The following is a 22538-nucleotide window of genomic DNA, read 5'->3' as shown; positions in this document are numbered from 1 at the left end:
ATCTCAACTTTCTAGTTTGAACCAAATAATTAAAATCACTTAGGACAAATGGTCACAAGAATAGAGTATAAACGCTAAAAAACCATTCTATGACTCTATGATTTTTTGATTTTTAACTCTTGGAGATGTAACAAACAAAAGATATCATTAGATTAAGGCTTCAGTTCCAAACCAAGTTTCTCCTAATAAAGTGCATCTTGGAACAGCTTGAAGCAGCTTCTTTGAGCCACAGTATGTCACTGCTTCACGGTACAACAAATTCACATTAGTAAATACTCATTCAGATGATAAAAAATGGAAAACTGATAAACTTAAATGTTTTCTAAGGAACTTTTCCATTAAAATAGCAAAAATTTACTCAACATTTCTTGGACTTGAAATGAGATGTTTTGCAGTAAAACATTTGCATAGTTTACAAAGCCTGAACAAATCTCAGTTTGATAAGATTTTCATGAACAGCACAGCTTATAACCACCTATTCTTAATTAATGTATGGTATCTACGGTCAGACAATTTAAATAGGTTTAATATGTGTAATATCCTTGGTGGTTGAAAAAGTTCTTATATTTGGAACTTTCTATATTAAGTTAATAAAGATGCCAAAAAAAATATTTTCAGTCTCCAACTCTAATTCCTGACTTTTTCACTGTCACTGATGTGGCAAAGAGTTTGCACTTAAAAGTAGACATTTTTATGCACACAAAGTATTATTGTCTGCCTAAACATCAGATTAGAGAAATATTAAAATTCATACTGCAAAAGCTTGACTTCCTACGGGGTAAATTGATGTTAAAAATGACAAGAGACTAATGGATATCAACACTTTCGCTATATCCCGTAGAATTACCTTTTTGTCATCTGCATAACAAATGCATTTCAACTGATGGCATGAATATTTCATCTCTTAAGTTTTTAAAATTAAATATTATCTTAATAAAGATTCAAAATGTTTGCAACAGAAAGGTAATAAACAATTAATGACACCTTCAGGAAGTGAGTTCTGCCAAGTATAAACACCTATGATATAGTAGACAACCTTTTAGACTTCCCAGGACTTTAACATGCAGATAGCATCCAAGTTTAAAAAAAAAAAAAAAAAAGAAACAACACACCTAAGCTGTGCTAATCTATGGCTTAAGACTGAGCAAGCTGCCACAGTCTCCATATCTACTATAACTTATCTCTTCTTCTATCATCTCTAGGTAAATTATATTAGGTCTATGAATGCCTAAGGGAACATCTGAGCAAGGACGAACCCAATTTATGTTGCATATACCTTCTAAACATGGCTATACCATCTGTATGAAAACCTGTAACAAATTTCTCAAATTTTAGCAAACAGGAATATCTTTAGTCTTGTGAAACTTCACATTGTTATAAGACAAAAATTCCCTAACTACCATACTATCAAATCTCTGACTGCCTTTCTTGGAAGAGCTGTCAAAGCTTGATTTGATTTTGATCTCTGAGAAGTAAAATGCTGTCCTCATATCACGCTGCTAGAAGGAAAAAAATTAAAAATCCTAGGCTTTCTTATAAACAGTATCCCAAGGCAATGCTGCTAAAATTTGGATGAGAGAGAAAAAAACATTTATACATTTTTTTATCTGATTACTGTAAGCTAACAGACATGCATCACGAAGTTCAAACAACGTGACAAAAATATGCACTTATATTCAGTATAAAGGGACAAATGCAATCAGTTTCTAAATCTTGAGGTCCTGTCTACTTACAGTAGGCAAAATCTTTGTCAAACAAATGATAAGGCATTGGACTCTTCCATGACAGGATCATGTATCTTAAAACAATAGCATTTTTTTTTTCCCTCTGAGAGGAGCAGAAAACTAGAAATTCCCTTTTTCTCATTTATGCTTTAATGCATTTTCATGCATTCTGATACCTACCTTAAATCCTAAGATTACTTTTTTTGGTACCCCTTTATGCGAAATTGTAATATCACTTCTTGAAAATCAGTTTCAAGTTGGCAGTCTCATGTGGGGGAGTGGAGGGGCAGGTACTGATCTCTGCTCTGGTGAGCAATGACAAGACCTCAGGAAATGACACAAAACTCCAACAGGGGATGTTCAGGTTAGTGAAAGGTTCTTCACCATGAGGACGGTCGGGCACTGGAATAGGCTCCAAAAGGAAATGGTCACAGCACCAGGCACGTCAGTGTTCAGGAAGTGTTCAGACAATACGCTTAGACATATGGCCTGATTTCTGGGTGGTCCTGTGTGGAGGCAGGAGTTGGACTCGATGACCCTTGTGGATCCCTTCCAACTCAGGATATTCTGTGATTCTATGAACAAATGGTTACAGGGATGGTGCCACAGCCATTTGGCTACTTAGATCATGTGTCTTGCTTTGAGAAACCTCATCTACTGGGAGGTGATGGGGAGCTCTGTCTGAGGAGGGAAAGAGCATCTTTAGTTACAGACTTGCCAATCTGGTGAAAAAAAAATTAAACTAAAGCTGCTGAGGAAGGGGAACGTTGATGTCAGCATTAGCAATGGCTGCCCAGGGATAGGAAAAGGAACAGGGAGAACACCTGAAGAGCAACACAAAGGAATGCCAGCCACGTAAGTCAGTTTCATCACGGACCCAACTTAAGTGCCTCTGAGCAAATGCGCGTAGCATGGGAAATAAGCAGGGGGAACAGGAGTGTTTAGCCCAGTCTCAGGGCTGTGATATCATAGACTTCAGTGAGGCATGGCGGGATGGCTCACACAACTGAAGCATGGAGATGGATAGCTTCAGACTCTACAGGACAGATAGGCCGGAAAGAAGAGGAGGTGTGGTAGCCCTCTACATTAAGGAAGGTTTGCACTGTATGGAGCTTAGTTATGGTGATGAAAAGGCTGAGTGTCTCTGGGTAAGAGTCAGGGGAAAAGCCAACATGGGAGATACTGTGGTAGGAGTATACTACAGACCAGGGTGAAGAAGCATAAGAAACATTCTATAAGCATATAGGAGAAGTATTGCAATTGCTAGCAGTCATTCTCATGAGAGACTTCAACTTTCCTGACATCTACTGGAAATACAATATGGCAGAGAAGAAGCAAACAGGGAGATCCCTAGAATGTGCGGAGGATTACTTCCTGACACAGGTAGAGAGGGAACAAACTAGGGAAAGTGCCCCACTTGAACTGTTGTTTGTCCATAGCGAAGGCCTTGTGGGTGATGGTTGGAGGCCATCTTGGACACAGAGATGATGAGATGATAGAGTTCTCAGCCCTTGATCATAGATGTTCTGCAGGGACCTCAATTCAAAGGATCAATGCCCAGACAGAGTTTACCTTGGCTACTAAACTGAAAGACAATAAAAAAAAATGTTTTTATAAACACATAAACAAAAAAAAGGGTATTTTAAGGAAAATCTCCATCCGTTATTCAAAGTGGGGGGAAACAGTGACAAGAGCTGAGGAAAGAGCTGAGGTACTTAATGCCTTTTTTGCCTCAGTTTCTATTAGTAAGTCTACTTCTTCTCAGGGTACCCAGCTCACTGTGCTGGAAGTCAGAAACAGGGAGCTGAACGAAGCCCTTGTGAGCCTAGGGGAAATGGCTAGCAAACTACTACATCATTTGGATACCCACAAATCTATGGGGCCAGAGGGGATCCACCCAAGGGTGCTGAAGGAAATGGCAGAAGTGTTTGCCAAGTCACTTTCAAAAATTTACCATCAGTCCTGGCTAACAAGGAAGGACCCAGCTGAATGGAGATTGTCAAATGTCACATCCTTCTACAGAATCACAGCCTTCTCCTATAGAAATGGACTACTCATGGCTTGGAAAGATGAACTGTCTGGTTGGTAGAAAAGTGTCTGGGCTCAAAGGGTCATTGTGAATGCAGTCAAATCCAGTTAGCATCCAGTCACAAGTGATGTTCCCCAGGACTCAGTACTGGGGCCAGTTCTCTTTAATATTTTATCAACAATCTTGGTGAGGGGATCAAGTGCACCCTCAGTCAGCTTGCCAAAGACACCAAGTTGGGTGGGAATGTTGATAGGCTTCAGGGCAAGAAGACTTTGCAGAAGGATCTGGATAGGCTGCACCGTGGGGCCAAGGCCCATTACATGACATTCAACAAAGCTAAACACCAGGTGCCGCATCTGGGTCATAACAACCCCATGCAGCAGTACAGGCTCAGGCAAGAGCGTCTGGAAAGTTGCCCAGCAGAAAAGGACCTGGGGGTGCTGGCCGACAGCCAGCTGAACACGAGACAGCAGTGTGTCCAGGTGGCCAAGAAAGTGTCCAGGTGGCCAAGAAAGCCAATGGCATCCTGGCCTACATCACAAATCGTGTGGCCAGTGGGACTAGGGAAGGGTTTGTCCCCCTGTACATAGTGCTGCTGAGACTGCACCTCAAGTACTGTGTTCAGTTTTGGGCCCCTCACTACAAGAAGGACATCGACGTGCTGGAGGGTGTGTAGAGAAGACCTACAAAGTTGGTGAAGGGACTAGAGACGAAGAGTTATGAAGCGAGGGAGACTGTTTAGTCTTGGGGAGACTGAGGGGAGACCTCACTGCTCTCTCTATAACTACCTGAGAGGAGGTTGAAGCGGGGAGGGTGTCAGTCTCTTTTCTCAGATGAAAAGTGATGGGACGTAAGGCAAGGGCCTCAACTTGTGCCAGGGGAGGTTTACATTTGATGTCAGGAAGAATTTCTTTATGGAGAGGGTGGTTAAGTATTGGAACAGGCTGCCCAGGGTGGTGGTGGAGTCACGATCCCTGGAGGTATTCAAGAGACATGTGGGTGTGGCACTTAGGAACATGGTTTAGAAGTGGACTTCTAGAGTGATGTGATGGTTGGACTTCATGACCTTGAAGTCTTTTCCAACCGAAATGATTCTCTGATTCCGTGATTCAACAGCTAAAGCAATACATAAATAATCTAAATTTCTGGAAAAAATCGCACTGCATCAATTAGCCAGAATTATGGCATTTGTCATTCAAATTCTTGGAAGATGGGGAAAGGAAGCAGAAAGCGAGGAGAAAACTGAAAAGGTCCTTTTGGCATGCAAGACATTCTTTGCATAGCATAGTACCATTTCCGCTGTGGGGAAGAACTGTTCCGTGCCTATAATGATAGTGCCTCTGTCTTATGAATACTAATAATTTTCACTTTGAAGTGCACAGCATAATGCTGCAAACTCAGGAGCTGTCAGTCAAGTAACCATTGAACTACACTGTGGTGGACAGGGAAGAAATCATAGCCTCTGAAAACCTTCTGCTGACTGGGATAATATGCCCGGAATAGCACAGATAAAGTAGTAAAATTCATCTATGAGTAATATTGAACAAAATGGTTGATGGCCAGTCTTCCATTTCACGGGTTTCATGACCAAATTATACAAACATGGGGAAGAAATTTAGGCCCCAAAGTGGAAAAGTTGTCATGTTCATGAAGGTCTGTCCCAGACCTGATGTGCTGAAGAAAAAAGGCAGCGCTGAACTGGCTGAGGAAAATGAAAAGATTTTTACAGCAAAGTGTGGAACATACACTTCACATAAAGATTTAATTCAGTATGAAGCTTCTTCGTAACTCTTCAAAGGCGTAAGACCCACAGAATCAAGAGTTAGTTCACTTTGAAATTCAAAATAAGAAACAGTCATAGCTGAAGGAGTTCATATGACATTGAACTACTAACAAGGTGTGAGAAGTGAACTGATTGTTTAAGTTCTAAAATAAGGAATGAAAGTGAAAATGATGAACTGTGTAACTGATATATTTACAGTAATTAATGGAAAGTTGTGCAAATATTCTGAATATGATTTGAGGTCATTATTGATGAGCAGTTTTACCTCAGCCACCACAGAGGCTCCAAGGGAGCAGGGACAACTGTAGTCTGTAAGTATCTAAGTGTGGCAGAATTAAAAAGGGATTTCATCTATGGTAACATCACTGGTGAGCAATACTGAAATACAGCATGAAGTTTAGATACCCACATTTTAAAAGGTGTTGAAAAGCTGAAAAGAATTTTTACAAGGACTGGTGGAAGTAGGACGGACAAAGCATTCTTCCACTGTAGCTTATCAAAACAGAAAAATTATATATGATGTTTATAATTGTGTAAGTTCTTTTGCAGAGAAAAACAAAAACAACAGCAAAAAGATATGGAACAGGTTTGGTTTTTAGACATACCAGAGAACAGTTTCACAGGAACCATAGACTGTAAGCTGATGCTAGCATAATTAAAATAGGTCTTGTACCGAAGCTTAAAAATACTGTAAGAATGTATTCCAGTGGGTGCTATAATGTGGTTGGTTTTTGTTAAGCCTACCAAATGGAATCAGAGGGATTTTAAACAACATGCTTTATTAAAAGCTAAAACGATTGTACCCAGAACAAAGTTTACTGATCTTAACAAAAACTAGTAATTATTATACAATTTATCAAATAAGAAATTTACAAGTTACTTTCCTAGAATAAAGTACTTGACTGGACTATATTAAAAAGTTTGCTTGTTAAAAGCTCCTTTTGACCTTACCTTTGATTGGACTGTCCTCAGATTAACTATATGAATGTCACAAGGCATAGATGACATGAGTGGAGAAAAAGTATTAAGCATCTCTGGGACACCTGAATCTGCATATGTTGTCATTGCAATTACAGGATGATTTAAGAAAGAAGAAGTCATATGGCTAAGAAGCGAGGGAAAACTGACTGATGCCTTCTCTTCATTCTGCAAAACACAAGAGAAAATATTTTCAAGATCAAGTTACTATACCAACATGTCTAAAATTCTAAATAATTTCCTTTAGATATGAATCCACTAATTTAATAGAAAATTTTAATTTATAGATTATATGTTTAATTACTTTGGAAACTTCTGATCACCCATAAATTCTCTTTTCTGCTATTAGGAAACCCTCCTGATTTACAAATATTGTACATCTTTCAAAATGATAATTTAGGTATCTCCTTTTACACTATTGTGCAGCCTTCCAAGTTAGCTCTTGCGTAAACAATGCAGTTTAGAGAAACAAGCGAGTTACTACTCTAGCAAGTTGCTCTATACTATTCAGTATTTACCTGAATACTGACAGCAAGCTAGTCTTCCGCAGGCTTCTTTTATTACATTATTTTCCTGTGTTTCTTATTTTTTCTTCCTTTTTCAGATTCATCTAACCTGTATCCTACCTCCCTCTTTCTTTTTAGATCTAACTTCTGAAAACTGCAGTTCCCCCACCCCCCCTTTTTTTTGTTTTGCGGGGGGTATGGGTGTGGAGAGTTCCAACTAGCATCTTTGTCTTGGTGGCAATAAAAAAGAATTCATTCAGCAGTTTTATTTCAGCATTACACCAGCAGGAACTGAAAGGACTCCTTCCCCAGTTTTTACAAAGTTGTACTTGCAGTGCTTCTTACACGGCTGCAGAAACTGTGTCACAAGCCCTGAAATAATCGATTAAGTCCTCATGTTCAGAGCGGTAATTCAAAGCTTCACAGAAGCCATAAAGGAAAACAAAGAAACTTTACAAGGCACTTTCAGTTTTATAATGTTAGGGAAAACAAGGTAGAAATGTGAAAAATTACTTTTGCACTTATTTTTCTTCACATATTTCAGATAAATCCCTACTTATTTGTGGTTAAACAGGTGATATTTAGTGAAAACTTTGCAGAAAGTTTACTGAAAATACAGCATCCTAAACTTTGCGATCTTAAATTTGCATTCTATGGTAGGTTGAAAACATGGAAATAATAAATGGGAGATACTTAAAGCAAAGGGGGGAAGTATTTATCAGTTTGTAATGAACAACCATAATAGTAATTCCTGTTTTGAGGTGTGCACGCATATTTATTTATACCTTTGCACAAGCATTAAATACATCTGACAGTGCAGCAATTCAACATATGCCAGAGCTGAATTGACATAACTGTGTAATCTCTGCTTTGTTCTTGGTTCTTTTCTCAGTAATGACTAATGGTGTTAGCCTCTTAGGCAGCTACTAAGCATTGAGGCTAATATTGTTATAGATTTATCATGATCCCAAATTCCATTCCAAAAATGGCAATAGCTAATAGTTGTAGAGGATTGCTCCCCCATGTGCATCATTGCACACATTTATCTACATTGACTTAATCTGCCATTTTACTGCATGCTTAATCAGTTTGAAGTCCTTCTGCAATTCTACAGTTAGCCTTGTTTTTTTTTTTATTACCTTAAATAGTTCAGCATCTCTGGCAAACTTTCTTGTCATTGTTCTCCTCTTTCCCAATTAAAATATGAGCAAGCTTGCTTTAAATACAGCTAAAGCTGTCTTAGTTCAAATGACTGCATGCATTCCCTAACCACAGGGAAACATGCATATACATGTTTTTTTAAAGAAGAGTTCACTGTTTGACCCCAAAATCAACATTGACTGTTTACTCTGTTGCCATATATGTGGTAAAGTAGGTCATATTATTCTATCATCAGTTTTCTTATTATTCATTTTTTTTCTGTAAAAGAAGCTGATTACTTGCATCTGAATCAGTCAAATAATATATTCATCCTACTATCCAAAGCTCTTGCAGCTGGTTCCTAATTCCAGGTGCATTACCTGAGAAACAGCAGAAGAGAAAATGACCATCCAGCAACCACCATTACTTGAGATTAGTTCCTTATGTGCTCTTTTGAACTGTGGGTATACATACTCCAAAGCATTTGAGATCAGAGATCCTGCTAGAATTCAGGTTTATCCATTTCCTTCCCTGCTTTTGACCACTGCCTAACATACACTACAAACATGTCAAAGTAAGAGTTGCATGCCCCGTATGCATCAATGGTCTCTTTAACTCCAGATTTTTCAGCTATAAGGGACTCAAAAGTTGGAAGGAGGAAGAATGGTGAGCCTTCACAAAAACAACTTTTTTTTTCTCTCCTTTTACGTGTTTTACCGACATGCAAATTCTTACCATAAGACATCCCACATACTTACTTGGAGAAGGGCCACAGTTCACTAATGGAACGGTGACTGGAAAATCATTCTGCTAGCTACAACTTTACAACTGGAAGTACAGTGCTTGGCAAAAACAAACAGAACTCATTTAGATGCCCTAAATTTCAGAAGCCGATGTTCCTCAGAAAATGCCACCAAGGTCACTTGAGATGAACAGAAGTGAGATCTTTCTGAAAGCTTCTGCTCCATGTATAGAAAAATATATGTTAACACAAGCATGACATCCACGAGTCAAGATCTTTCACAAATCCCAGAGATCAGAAGTACAGGAAAAAAAAAAAAAAAAAACAGGAGACAAATCTGTGTATCATGTGGCTGACATGAAAGTAAGAAAATGCTCAAGTTAAAAATATCAGATGAGTTCTCAGCCACGGCTAGGAGAAGTTGACCCTCTTGAGGGACAAGAGGCCTTGCAAAAGGATCTAGATACATTGGAGCATTGGACAGTTATCAATGACATTAATTTCAACAAAGGAAAATGTCAGATACTGCACCTGGGATATAGTAATGCTGGACACAAGTACTAGGGGACGAATGGCTGGAGAGCAGCTCATCAGAAAGGTGCCTGGGGGTGCTGGTGACAGCAGGCTCAGCATGGCCAGCATCGTGCCCTGGCAGCCAAGAAGGCAAACCGCATTGTGGGGTGTGTTAAACACAGCATCACCAGCCAGTCAAAAGTGGTGATGCTCCCACTGTATTTAGCACTGGTACAGCCTCACCTTGAATATTGTGTGCAGTTCTGGGCTCCACAATGTAAAAAGGATCTCAAGGTACTTGAAAGTGTCTAGAGGGCAGCAGCAAAGCTGATAAAAGGGCTGGAAGTCATGTCCTAGGAGGAGAAGCTAAGGATTGTCTAGTTTGGAGGAAAAAAAGGCTCAGAAGAGATCTCATGGCTCTGTACAACCTCCTGAGGAGGGGAAGCGGAGAAGGAGGTGCCAGCCTCTTCCCCCGGTAACATAATGACAGGACGCATGGTAATGGCAGAAAGCTGTGCCAGGAGAGGTTCATGCTGGACACGAGGAAAAATGTCTTTACTATGAGGGTGGTCAGACACTGGAACAGGCTTCCAAGCAAGGTCATTGATACCCCATGCCTGTCAGTGTTTGAGCGGCATTTGCACAATGCCCTGATTAATATGCTTTATCTTTTGTTTGGCCCTGAAGTGGTCAGGCAGTTGGACTCAATCTCTGTAGGTTTCTTCCAGTTGAACTATTCTAATTCTAAAAGATAGGGCAGGTCAATCTTCTAGGACAAAATCCTTCAAAGCCTTCTCTAAGGCTAGCAGAAGCAATGTAAATAAGAAAGGTATTTTTATGATAAAGATGCAGCAATGTAAGTAGCAGTTGAGAAACCAGGAAAGATGGACGAAAGGAACTGAAAACCTTCAGGAAGAATGTGTGTGGGAAAGAATCATTAACAGCCAGTGGGCAAAGGGACAAAGTTGTCAGAAAACCCTTAACAAAACCATAAAGAGTGGCTCCTATCTTTCCAGATCCTTCAACTGATGATTGCAGGGAAACATAGTCTTGAAGTACAAATAGCAAATTCTAGCAAATGCTAGAACTAGAGCTGAATCAACTTGGCTGATCTTTGCTCCTGCTGTGTTTAGTTATTTTATCACAGTCATAAACATTCAACTTGAGCATTATCCAAAATTCAAACTTTTAAAAGCTGCACTAAAATGGAGATTTTATCACAAATCTTGTATTCCCACATCTGGAATGACAGTCAGCACCAACAGAACAAGTGCAGTCATCTCTTCCCAGGGGAGGTCATTCAGTGAATCTATGTCTGTATTAGCAATGGGAATGGAGAGTAAAGCAGGTATCAAAAGCTGCCAGGAGACCAAATAAAGAAAAGGGGTTTTACAAACATTGTCAAGACAATGCTATTACAAAAGTTCCAGAAGGAACACTTCAAAGCCTGTTGCTCTCCTATATGCATCACAATCATAAAAGGATTGGAGTATACCTTTCTCCTCTTCATCAAGTGATACAAAACTTAATGCTCTAAGGAAAGCCAGAGAAAATAAGGTTTTTCATGTAAGCACAACAGATTTCGAAGAACAGTTACTCTGTATCTACATTCACTACCTGGGTAGCTTTCAGCAGTATCCTGCTAATACTATGTAAAAGTCCCACAGTCTCCATCTAATTAAAGTACTGCTCTCAAAAGTGGCATTGTTTCCTCAACTTCAATGATCGTGTTTAACACCCAAAGTGTGAACGGAGCTCCACTGGCAGCTTTACAAACATTATGCATTGGCAAGATTCTGACAAATGCCACTGATATAGCTGAGTGCTGGCTTAATGAGCTCTAATCAAAGTAAACACTGTCTTTCTAAACTACCTTGTAGCACATGAATATACAGTTATCCAATTAGAAACAGTCTGCTCTGAAATATAGCCCCCCCAATGACCGAGTAATAATGAATACAAATCCCAAGGACCCTTCTTTGTCATCAGAAATCACGCGAATAAATCTGAATTTTATTTTTAGAGACAAAAAAAAAAAAAAAAAAAAAAAAAAAAGAAAACCACACACAGAGTCCAATAGAACCTTAGGTTACAGTTAGCAACAAGTTCTAAAAATGGCCTCATTTATAAAGAGTATCCTTATGCCAGACAAGAGCTATTCTATCAATAAAATGAGGATGGAACATATTAAGAAAAGACTCAAAGGGTTTTCTGTTAAGAGCTTAAACTGAGGAAGTGGGGTCCTTAATTAGAGGGGAAAATCATTAATTAGACTCTCCAGAAATCTTTTAGTAATTGAATGGAAGAAAGAATGGAAGACACTGTAGAGAATAAAGTCAAGCTGAAACAGTTGATAATTGGGCTTCAGTTGATGCTGACAGAGAAACAATTAACTTCTCAACACAGGCAAGAAATCTTATATTTTCCATGAAAAAAATAAGGAAAGTAAACAGGGGCACATGGAATGTCAAATCACAAATCTTGACTATTTAGTCCTCCTCTAGACATTTCTCTGTCAAGTACAACTGCCCAAATCTGGAAGGAAACTTGTTTACTACTCCAAAACAACCAGCATCCAAACAATTTCATGAAACATGCTGAAATGTGGATGCTGACTTTGGATCTCAGTAGATTCAGACAAAATCTGGAAACAGACACAGTTCTGGGCCTGCTAAATCAAGGGATGCAGATCAAAAGAGTCTGATATCAAAACATCTACTATTCCTGGTAGGAAAGTCTCTTTCTCTCATGTTGTGTGTGGAAACTGTTTTTTATCAACTTTCTCTTTTACAGATTCAGAAAATCCACTGGCAGAAGAAGAATGCTTCTGGACTGGAAAATCTAATCTGTGAAGTAAAACGACTCTTCAGAGCATTTCTAGTCCCAAAATAGACACAGACAGTGTTATTAAATCTCTCTCAGTCATAATGTAGCCACTGACAGCAACTGATATGGTCAACCTCCAAAGACAAACATGGAAAGAAGAATTTGTTTCTTTCTGTGCAATTCAAAGCCTGACAATTTGTCTGTATGTCTGTTGAGATGCAGCTTCTATGTAAGAGACTGGCTTGGTGATACTGTAGTAGCTGGCTTATAAATGTGACACATAATGGCAGACAACGTTGACTATGTGAATAAGCGGTCTTAAAACATATGACAAAAACGCATAATAGGTAAGTACAGCTGCCTTAGCTTTAAAATACATATATTCTCCCCCAAGACCAAACATATTGAATCCTTAACTCTGTAAAGGGTTCTCTATTTCAGGAGTCCTCAAGTATTGTGTTCAGTTTTGGGTCCCTTTCTTGTAAGAAATATCAAGACCCTGGAGCATGCCCAGAGAAGGGCTACGAAGCTGGTGAAGGGCCTGGAACACAAGTCCTGTGAGGAGCGGCTGAGTGAGCTGGGGTTGTTTAGTCTGGAGAAGAGGAGGCTCAGGGGAGACCTTAATACTCTCTACAGCTACCTGAAAGGAAGCTGGGGGGATCTGGGGGTCAGCTTCTTCTCACAGGTAACTCATGATAGGACTAGAGGTCTCAAGTTGTGCCAGGGGAGGTTAAGGTTGGAAATTAGGAGAAGTTTCTTCTCAGAAAGAGTAGTCAGGCATTGGAACAAGTTGCCTAGCGAGGTGGTAGAATCACCATCCCCATGTGTGTTTAAGGAAAGGGTGGATGTGGTACTTAGGGACAAGGTTTAGTGGGTGACATTGGTGGGGGATGGTTGGACCAGATGATCTTGGAGGGCTTTTCCAACTTTCATGACTCTGTGAATCTATGTTTAGAAATTCAGATTTTATTTGGGAATGATATTAGTCAAATTCATGAAACTGATATAAAGCACTAAATTGTTTTAACTTATGTGTAGGCTTTACATGCAAGACCGCCTGGGTGTTACCTCACCAAGTAAAAATCCAATGTACTTTTTAAAAACTCATCTGAAGTTGTACATTGTAATACAAAAAGAATGGTTGTGTCTGACACGTTCTGAGATCACTAAAAAGTCCTCCAGATACGGATGTATAGGTATTCCCTTTTGTTTGATGTCTCTGTCTGGAACTAGGTTTTAGTGTGCCTGTAAAAACTGATGCCTTTGAGACAGCAAGAAGGGTATCAGATAATGGGGTTTAAACCCACAGTGGAACAAATAGCAATTAGACACCAATGCAGACTGAAAGAAAGAATCTTGCATGTTAAAATGCGTTATGTCAATCCTCCTTCTAAAACAGCTGGATTATTCACAATTCTGTATTAATCCTTTGTGAAAAACATATTCAGATCTCTTTCAGTCTACAGTCCAAACATTGATCTCTTTTCAAAAGCAAGAAGTACAATAGAAAAATCTTTTTTTCTTCTGATGCAAATAATTTTTTTTTTCAGTGACCAAGAGTGCCATGCTTGGCCAATGTAACCGCATGTCAAAGAAAACACTGTCCATCACTTCAATCAGCTTCCAAACTGGCTAGTGGTTGTAGGGGGATACCAAGATTGTGTGGAAAACAAATAAGGCGATAGGAAGATCTTTGAGGATTCAGAACACTAAAGACCTTGAAGCTGTACAAGATTCTTCAGCAAAACAATTTTCAAGTGCTTTGTAAAAGAGCAGAAGCAGGTCTTCTACAATGAATTACACTCTTAGGGAAACCTAGATAAATTGCAACCAGAAATACCAGCCACAAATGCGACTACTGAACAGGCAGGTACCCTGAAATCTTCTGAGGCCTATAAACAAAAATACTAGTGCAGATTATTTTCTGCTATAGTAGAGCATTAAAGTATTTCCTGAAATCCTGGGGGACAAAGATCCTGAAAAATGTAAAGACTGGATCTGTCTGAATAGCACACGCAGATATATATATAGATAGATAGATAGATATAGATATAGATATATTTGTTAGCAATGAAACCTTCATCAGTTATGTCACAGTTTTGCATATCAAAGCATAAATTCTTTTGGTGATGTATTTCAAGTCCTTTTTTGAGAATTTTGATGTGGATTTCATTTTTTTTTTGATAGCTTAGTTTTTTGACCAGCAAAGGACTGAACTGAGCAGACAAGAATTGATACGTCTTTATCTCTCCGAATGTAATATTTTCCATCAATTGCGTTGAAGGCTATTACACTAGGAACATATTTGTGCCACACAAGGTGACAGGGGTCTGTGAAGGCTGATTATAAAGGAAATAAAAATTGAGGCACTGTCCACAAGGCTGTAAGTTGGTTCGCGGTAACTCTAAAATCATCACAAAGTTTCTGTACCAACAAAGCTAGTACTAAGACTACAAGTGAGGAACTCTGTGACATCTACAGATAATCAAATTCAATGAACTTTGTACCCACGAGAGTTGCTCTTCCCCATTCTGATAAAATTAAATCTGGGGGTCTTTAAGACCAGAGTACTCCTCTGATCCCACTGCTGTGGTCCTGTGTTCCCAGTACCAGGCAGGAGCAAGGCATAGCATGTATCCTCAATAGGCACACACATACCACATATGTGACCAGCCACACAAATTAAAAGAGAGCAGAGCATTTACCAGCACCCACAGAGCACTCAGAAACATGAGCAGAACAATCTGATCCTGATTGTACCCTACTGCTGACAAGGTCTGAAGCTCACTAGTCAGACACCATCACTTTCTTGGTTGACAAGTACACTGAAGATCTGCTGATGCCTCAATAGTCAACGTGGACTTTAAGTCTGCCTGATATCCAGGCTTGGACCGTAGGCTCCTTAACCATTCACCATATCAGACTTTACCTCCTTGCAGGTGCAAACCCCCTACACACCAGCCTGAAGTTTACCAGCAGTTCACATGCACGCACAGAAATAAGAGACTTTCCAGTAACCATCAGCCAGTTCTGTTGATTCCTCAATCCCATGGCCTCTCTCTTCAATAACTAACAAGTAGACCTCTTATTCTACTTTCCTAATCTGACCTGAAACTGTTTAATTACTCTCACAGGCTCAAACTAATTGGTGAGCTAACGAAGAACCAGGATAGACTGTAGTGACCAAGCACAGACCCTTTTATTTCCCTTTTCCCTCTATGTTCCCACATTTGCTTGCCTTCAATCCTTGTCTCTCCCCTCCTACGTCTTTTCCACTGAACGACCCAATAACAAGTGTCCTGTATTCTTTCAGGCAATAACCTCCCTAGTCTTCATAAAGTGTTTTCTGATGAGTCATCTTGTCAGGTTTCACGCTAGTAACAATTGTCCTCATTTGACAGTCTCAGGTGTAGCCAATTCAGTGTGTTCCTTTCCTCCCTGGTTAGGTTCCCTGGGTTGTTCCATTTACTGCTGCTCCTTTGGTCACTGTCAGATCCTTGTGTTTAATTCAGTTAGTCTTTAGTCAGATGCCGTAACATCAGTCACATTCTATAAACTGATCATTTGGAGAACAAACATATGTCTTCTGGAGCAGACAAAGTAACTAGCCACCGGGACTGTAAGCACACCACCATACTTAGAGGCTGACAAATATGTAAGACATCAGTACAGCTATATGAAAGGGATCACAAAAGCAGATAAGCAGCATGACATCCTTTTTTAAGAACAAAAGAATTTTATACTTTATAGACTCTCCCAACCAATTTGATTTCTTTTCTAATTATTCTTACAGTGTTCATATTTTCCAGTAATGATGCAGGAGGAAGGAGGATGGACTTAAAATCCAAAGAAATAACAAATGCCAGAGATGTGAAAGGACATGGTGCCAGATTTTGTTTCCTACTGACTGGCAAGAGCTTATGCTCCCAGTTGATGACAGAACGCAGAGATCAGAATTTTTCTGGGGTTCTGCTTCGATGATGGAGTAGCTCACCAAAGTGATGACAAAGACAGAAGCTACCTCATGATAATTCCTAATTTTTGTTTTCCAGAAAGGCTGTATGCGCATTGGAAATTTGCTGCTGATGGGGAAGTTCTTGCTGCTGACAGAAATTGCTTGTTCTGTATGCAAGGAGATTATCTCTCTATAGTTATTTCAGTTGAGAATATAAGGAAAAGAAGCCTGACTCACAGACTTTCTCCTTCCTTTATGAAGGACTCAGTCCTACCACCAGAGCTTGCAGAAGGAATTACTAGGTCTTTCTAGAAGAGGTGATTCAGCAAGATTTAGATTTAAGAGCTCAAATGGCACAAACTCAGAGCAGCTGCTGAAAAGACCTACACTCCCACTTTGGCCAATTATGTGGGCTAGTGGGAAAAACAGCTTTAATAATATGCATACTATGAAGTAGAATATTGTCTTTCTGAACAGCGTAGGCAGAAAGGTACACACAAGTGAAGAGAAATAAAAACACCCAAAGGAAATAATGTAATTCACTGCAGATGTACGTACAAAAAATGAGGCACAACTGTAAGTCCAGAAATCAGAAAAAGGTTATCCTCTTTGCTACCTCTTTAACCATGAGCCAGCTACAATGAGTGGCTGCTGCCCTGTTGGAGGATGAAGACTTTCACTCCCTATAGTTCTGGCCAGTATGACAATGACTAGAGCTTGGACATAAATCCGTCTTTATTTAGAATCCTTCTATAACACCTCTTTATCAAAGTGTCAGGAAAAAAACAGTATTTGAAACAATTAGGCTGTTAAGTGCCCTGGCATAAAAATGAGGATGGTGTTAGCCTGAAAAAATAGTATTTGCACATAAATGTTAACACTGCTGTTGAACAGCAGACACAAACTTCCATTGTAAGAAATAAAATATCATCTACTTCATAGTGATAATCATCATTTAAGTTTAGTATTTTAAGAAAGGCTGTCAAGAACTAGCACACAGCTGAATATCTCTTCAAACAAAGCAATATATATATATATACTAATAAAATCAATAACAATAAAAACACCAAACAGTTTAATTTACAAGGCAAGGCTCTACAAGAAGATGCATTGTGTTCTGATATGAAGGGGATGTGCAGAAAATGTTATTTGCTTCTTCCGTGATCACCACAAAAGTCTCAAATTTTGAAGGCCAAGACTTTGTATATATTTGACAAGTTCAAAACAATAGTCATTATTAAAATTGATACTGGAATATCATAGAATGGCTTGGGCTGGAGAGGACCTTAAAAAACCTCTAGTTCCAACGCTCCTGCCATTGACAGGGATGCCACCCACTAGATCAGGTTGCCCAGGGCCCCATCCCACATGACCGTGAACATCTCCACGGATGTGGAATTATCTACGGTTGTCAAACATGAGCTTGAAAACACTTCTAAATGGAAGTAGAGTTCCCACTTTTTTTGAAATATCGAGTCAGTTATATTTATTATGGTGTGTGGTAATGCATAGAAATGCATAGTAAAGTGTATACCTGGAACATGAAATATGCATATGCATTATAAATATGCACTCCATGTAAGAGGCAAGTACAACTCAATAATCAGATAAATGGCTATATCATGAAGCATATATTTTCAGAGAAATTGATTATCTGACTGCCACATATTTGTGATTTTATTAACTGCCTGTATCACTGTTTCTCTAAACAGCCTCCCCCAAATCATAGCAGCTATTTGAGCTATTGAATCCTGGCTCTTTGCTTGGGACTAGACTATAAATCTGGTTATATAAATCAAGCAAATCAAGGCAAGATATGAAACAAGAATCTGAGGAAGAATACGTGTGCCTGGAATGGCATCTTTTTCTCCAGCTATGTCACTGATGAAATAAAGATATTACAAATTATGTGTCCTTCATTTTCTTATATTAATATAACATACTGAGGTACGGAATTTAAAAAGGTACCAATGCTTATTTTTACTGAAGTTTACAACAAATGTAAAAGAAATAATCTGTATTTTCAAAAATAAAGATGCATTTAGTTTTTTGACAAACACGTACTGATAATTGTGCTCAGTTTAATTTTTGTCTACATAATAATCCCTTGAATTTAAAAATAAAATGCTTTCAGCTTTTGCTGAATAATCTGAGGAAAAAGAAATGAATATTAGGAGAGAAGTCAGAAAGATATACAGAGCCAATCAATACTTGCAGGGACAAAAAGAACATAAGCAGAATTAGTTACATTTAGTAGGAGAACAAAAAGTATCTAGAAATGTATCAAACATAGTAGTAACATAACAGAGGTCTGAGAAACAAAGTTGTCAATAAATCAGGTGAGTGTAACCTAAAGCGAAGTGGGATCTGCACAGCTCTTGTTATCTATGTACGTAACTTACTTAATGAGCAATACTGCCAGTGAATACACCTTTTGTACTACCCAAATTTGGGGTGGGAGGTTAAGGTGTGTGTTGTGGAATCAGTTATATCAACCTGAAGCTGTTTGCACAGAGCATGAATACTTACTACTGGTGAGATAAGCTAAAATTCAACAGCCAAAACCCAGGAATTACTACGATTAGAGACTTCATAGAATTTAGGTTACTTGAATGTGACAGTAATTGCTAAGAACTCTGCCTACCCAACTGGACAGGTCAAATTTACACTTCAGCACATTCACCATGGCTTGTCTCTGCCATTAAAGTACACTGTTCAGGGTTGGGGGTGGGAAAGGAAAAGATTTTGGAGATGCAAAGGAAAAGAAACTTTTGGCTTATTTTGCCATAACTTAAAGTGATGCACATTTATTTTAGTTAAATGTAAATAAGTGTATATCCTACACTTCATACACACTCCTCCTAAGGAAAAGTTTCCCAAAGAACAGAAAAACTACTCATCAGAACTGTTTTTGAGAAGAGACAGAATGAAATATTTTGGAATCCACTTTAGGAAATGCTTGTACTGGCAAAGAAACCAAGCAATCAAAACTCTCTCCTTCCTTTCACTGTTCCTTAAGTAAGTAAAAAAAATAGGTCTTGACAACAAAATTAAGGTCAGTGTATGAGTCACACATTGCTGTCCATCACATAAATAACCTGCATACAATTTCTCTGTAATTTTTTCTGACAGGACTATTATTAAGTTATTATAACAACTACCTTCTAAGTAGCAATGCACTAAAAATGCATTTGTATATTTTACAAAATGGAGGGAAAGGGAAGTACTATCCCTTCCTTATGTTAACACATCTGAAAGTTGCAAGAATCAGAAAATATTAGAGATGTTTAGATAAATTTCAAGAAACAAAAAGCTAGAACACTCTAGAGGAGAATTCCAGATGTAACACCAGAAAGATATTGTGTATTTCCTTAAAACAAACAAAAAACCAACAAAACCCACATGCTTAAGAGTTTGGCTCCTGTGGGTAGTGCACACTGCATCAGTTGAAACAATAGCACCACTCTGACTGATTTTAAAAAGAAAAGGGAAATATATTGTTACCTCGTGGAGATGTCTGATTGGTATTCCAGGCAAGCTGGTAAATACATGCAAAAAACAATGTGCATCTTCCACTAACCTGATAGCCCTAAACAGAGTTGCTTAGTCTGCCTATGTTCCAGTAGAGGTACCCTCAAACTACTTTCCACAGGCACATTTTGGTCTGAAGCAGCTGTGCAAGTAAACTTTTGGTCAACCACACTTAATCACCCACTGCATTAGTTTGCAGAGGAGTCAGAGCATGCATGGAGTAGTTTTTTTTAGAGGAAAGTAACAAAAATTCCCCCTGAGGTCTATGGAAATTATGCTCTAGCCTTTGAATCAGATTACAATTTAAATCACTGACTAGTCCTTTGGATAGTTTTTACATCTATGCTGATACAGAAGTAGATCTGTTTTGAGCAGGGACTAGACAAGATGACTTCTAGAAGTATCTATTTTATGATTCTATGGAAAAAAGCCAAACTGCACAGTGTAGATGCATGTGCCATGGCACTAACTGATTTGATCTGCTCCTGTTGTTCCATATTATCTGCTATGTAAACATAGCTTTCCATGTCTGATGACTCTAATTTAGCAGCTTCACATTTTAATCTAATACAATACAAATTACCTTGTGTACAAAAAAAAAAAAAAAAAAAAAAGTTTAGTGTGGCAGTGCAGATCTCCCTGTAGGTCTCTTTTTGCTAAGGTAGATTAACCTGTGCAACACTCATTGCTGTCAAAACTAGAATGCTTCCAGGACTTTAGTTAGCTCCTTTCTGGTTCAGATATTTCCACACCACACTGATAACAGCAGTTAATGTGCTGCCTGTGTTACAGAGGATGAGGAACTAGAAAATCATAATGACATGTACAACCTGAAAAAAACTGTCAATCATTAAGTGGTGGAAATTAGCTTTAAGCTTGATATTATCATCCTCTCACAGTGCTTAATGATATCCATTATAAAACAGAATTAATTCCAATTTATCTGCATATTCATTAGCAGCTTAGTATACAACTGCTCATCTTTAGCCATGTTGTGATTTTAAAATCTGCTTGGTGCTGTCATCATGATTCTACTGTCTCAGTATGAAGAAGTATTTCTCATTTTGTCCTTTTCAAATGATAGGAAAAAAAATTAAAGAGAAAAATGCAAAGAACAGAGAAAAAAACTGACAAGTTACTCAAAAGATTAATATATAAAAGGGTGAAACAGGATGAGCTACGCAAGAAAAAAAACAAGATGGCCTCTAGTTTCACAAAATCATAGTGAAGTAGGAATGTTTATGTCTGGCATCTACATATTTCTGCTTAATTCTTATTTCCTAAAAAAAAGCTAAGCTTGGTCTTCTTGTTCCATCTATTCATTCCAAATTATTTTTCACCTTTTTTCCACTTTCATTAAACTCTGATAAGAACCAGAAGTCTCATTAATTAGGAATCTCTTATAAGCTTCCTAGAAAAAAATAAAAAAAAGCCAACACTTACTTAAAGAAGAGACTTTCACAATAGCACTTCAGTGATGTGCTGAAGTGCGAACTCAAGTTACCTGTTTTACTTGGCTTGCTAGTTATGCAATCAGTAAACATATAATCTCCCAAACCTACCCAACACATACCAGCTCTTACCCAGGTGACAAAAACAGGAAGTAGATGCGTGAGAAGGAAAACACTGCAAGTATTTGTATGAGGAATAATGAAAGATGCAGTCCTTACGTTGATAATGTACAAGCAATTTCACAGAACTCTCTAGGAAGCCATGTTTTCTTAATTACACTGCTTGTGGAATAACTTCTTTACTAAGTTCACTGCTTTTAAAACAGAAATAAACATTCATGTCTTAACTAGCCAGAAAAATCCAGACAATGATTCTTACCACATCTGTTCCATGTCTTCTTTCCAGCAGAAGTCGGAAGATGTTAGCTGTAATCTTGTTATCTTGGACACCTTGTCCAAGGCCACGGTTGTCATCCTGCATAAGTCGACGATCCATGATTACTTCCAACTGACCTGAAAAAGCAATATAAGAGTTGTACTGGTAATAGGAAGACGTTAGATTTCTATTAAATGTAAGAAAAAAAAATCCAGAAACATAAAACTGTAAAAATTCCAATTTTTCTCTTGCATACAGAAGACTAACAGTAAAACAATATTGTTAGGACTGATTTTGAAAACAGTTAATGCTTCTGGATGTTTATAACCTTCCAAAATTCTAGCATACCTTTCAGCAGAAGGTCCTGTGAATTTTTAACCTAGAAGTCTACACTGAAATTTAGCATGAAAAGTTACAACTGTTAACTATTACTTGTAACAAGTATACTTGGTGCATCAAACTTCAAGAGAAGAATCACCCCAGGTAGCTGCAGCTGTATGGAGAGAACTTCAGTAAAGTAACTGTCCTCATCTAACAAAAATGTGTGTAAAAGACTGCAAACCCCAAATACATTCCAAATATATTTCTTCCTTTTTTTTTTTCTTATTTGTTTATTTTAAAGTTGGAGGCAGAGGAAGAAAATAGTAGGTAAAATGAATAATAAATACTGATAATCACGCCTTCTTGGATTTTTTCTTTCCCACTTGTGGGAGAAGGAAAATACTTTGCACCAGATGAAAACCGAGTATGAATTTCTGAGCTTATTCCAAACTGTAGCACTGCCATTCAGAATAGCTCAATTATCATGATGTTAAATCATAAATAGCCTTATGGAAGACGAAGTTCACATCTTTTCAAGTTTATAACTCCAAAGGGAAACCAGCCCAGGGCATGTAATTAAGGCTGTTATGGTGTTTGCACACTGAATCTTCAAACAAATATACTTGTTTCCTAAATAAAACGGCAAGACTGACACACTTGTTT

At 38.4% G+C, this 22538-nt stretch overlaps 1 protein-coding gene across 2 annotated transcripts in view; it reads right to left on the bottom strand.

Moving 5' to 3' along the window:
* MAN2A1 (mannosidase alpha class 2A member 1) overlaps positions 1-22538 on the bottom strand; it is a 137629-nt gene that overhangs the window by 5592 nt on the left and 109499 nt on the right. For both annotated transcript variants that reach the window (XM_035562590.2, XM_035562591.2), the window contains exons 19-20: positions 21558-21691; positions 6488-6682 (exon numbers count right to left, since the gene is read on the bottom strand). In XM_035562590.2, coding sequence (XP_035418483.1) covers positions 6488-6682; positions 21558-21691 — 329 coding nt within the window. The remainder of the gene's footprint in view (positions 1-6487; positions 6683-21557; positions 21692-22538) is intronic.

This window comes from Cygnus atratus, chromosome Z (genome assembly GCF_013377495.2).
Source record: "Cygnus atratus isolate AKBS03 ecotype Queensland, Australia chromosome Z, CAtr_DNAZoo_HiC_assembly, whole genome shotgun sequence".
Lineage (NCBI taxonomy): Eukaryota > Metazoa > Chordata > Aves > Anseriformes > Anatidae > Cygnus > Cygnus atratus.
Note: the sequence above shows the minus strand (reverse complement) of the source record. Positions and strands in the feature narration are given on the sequence as shown.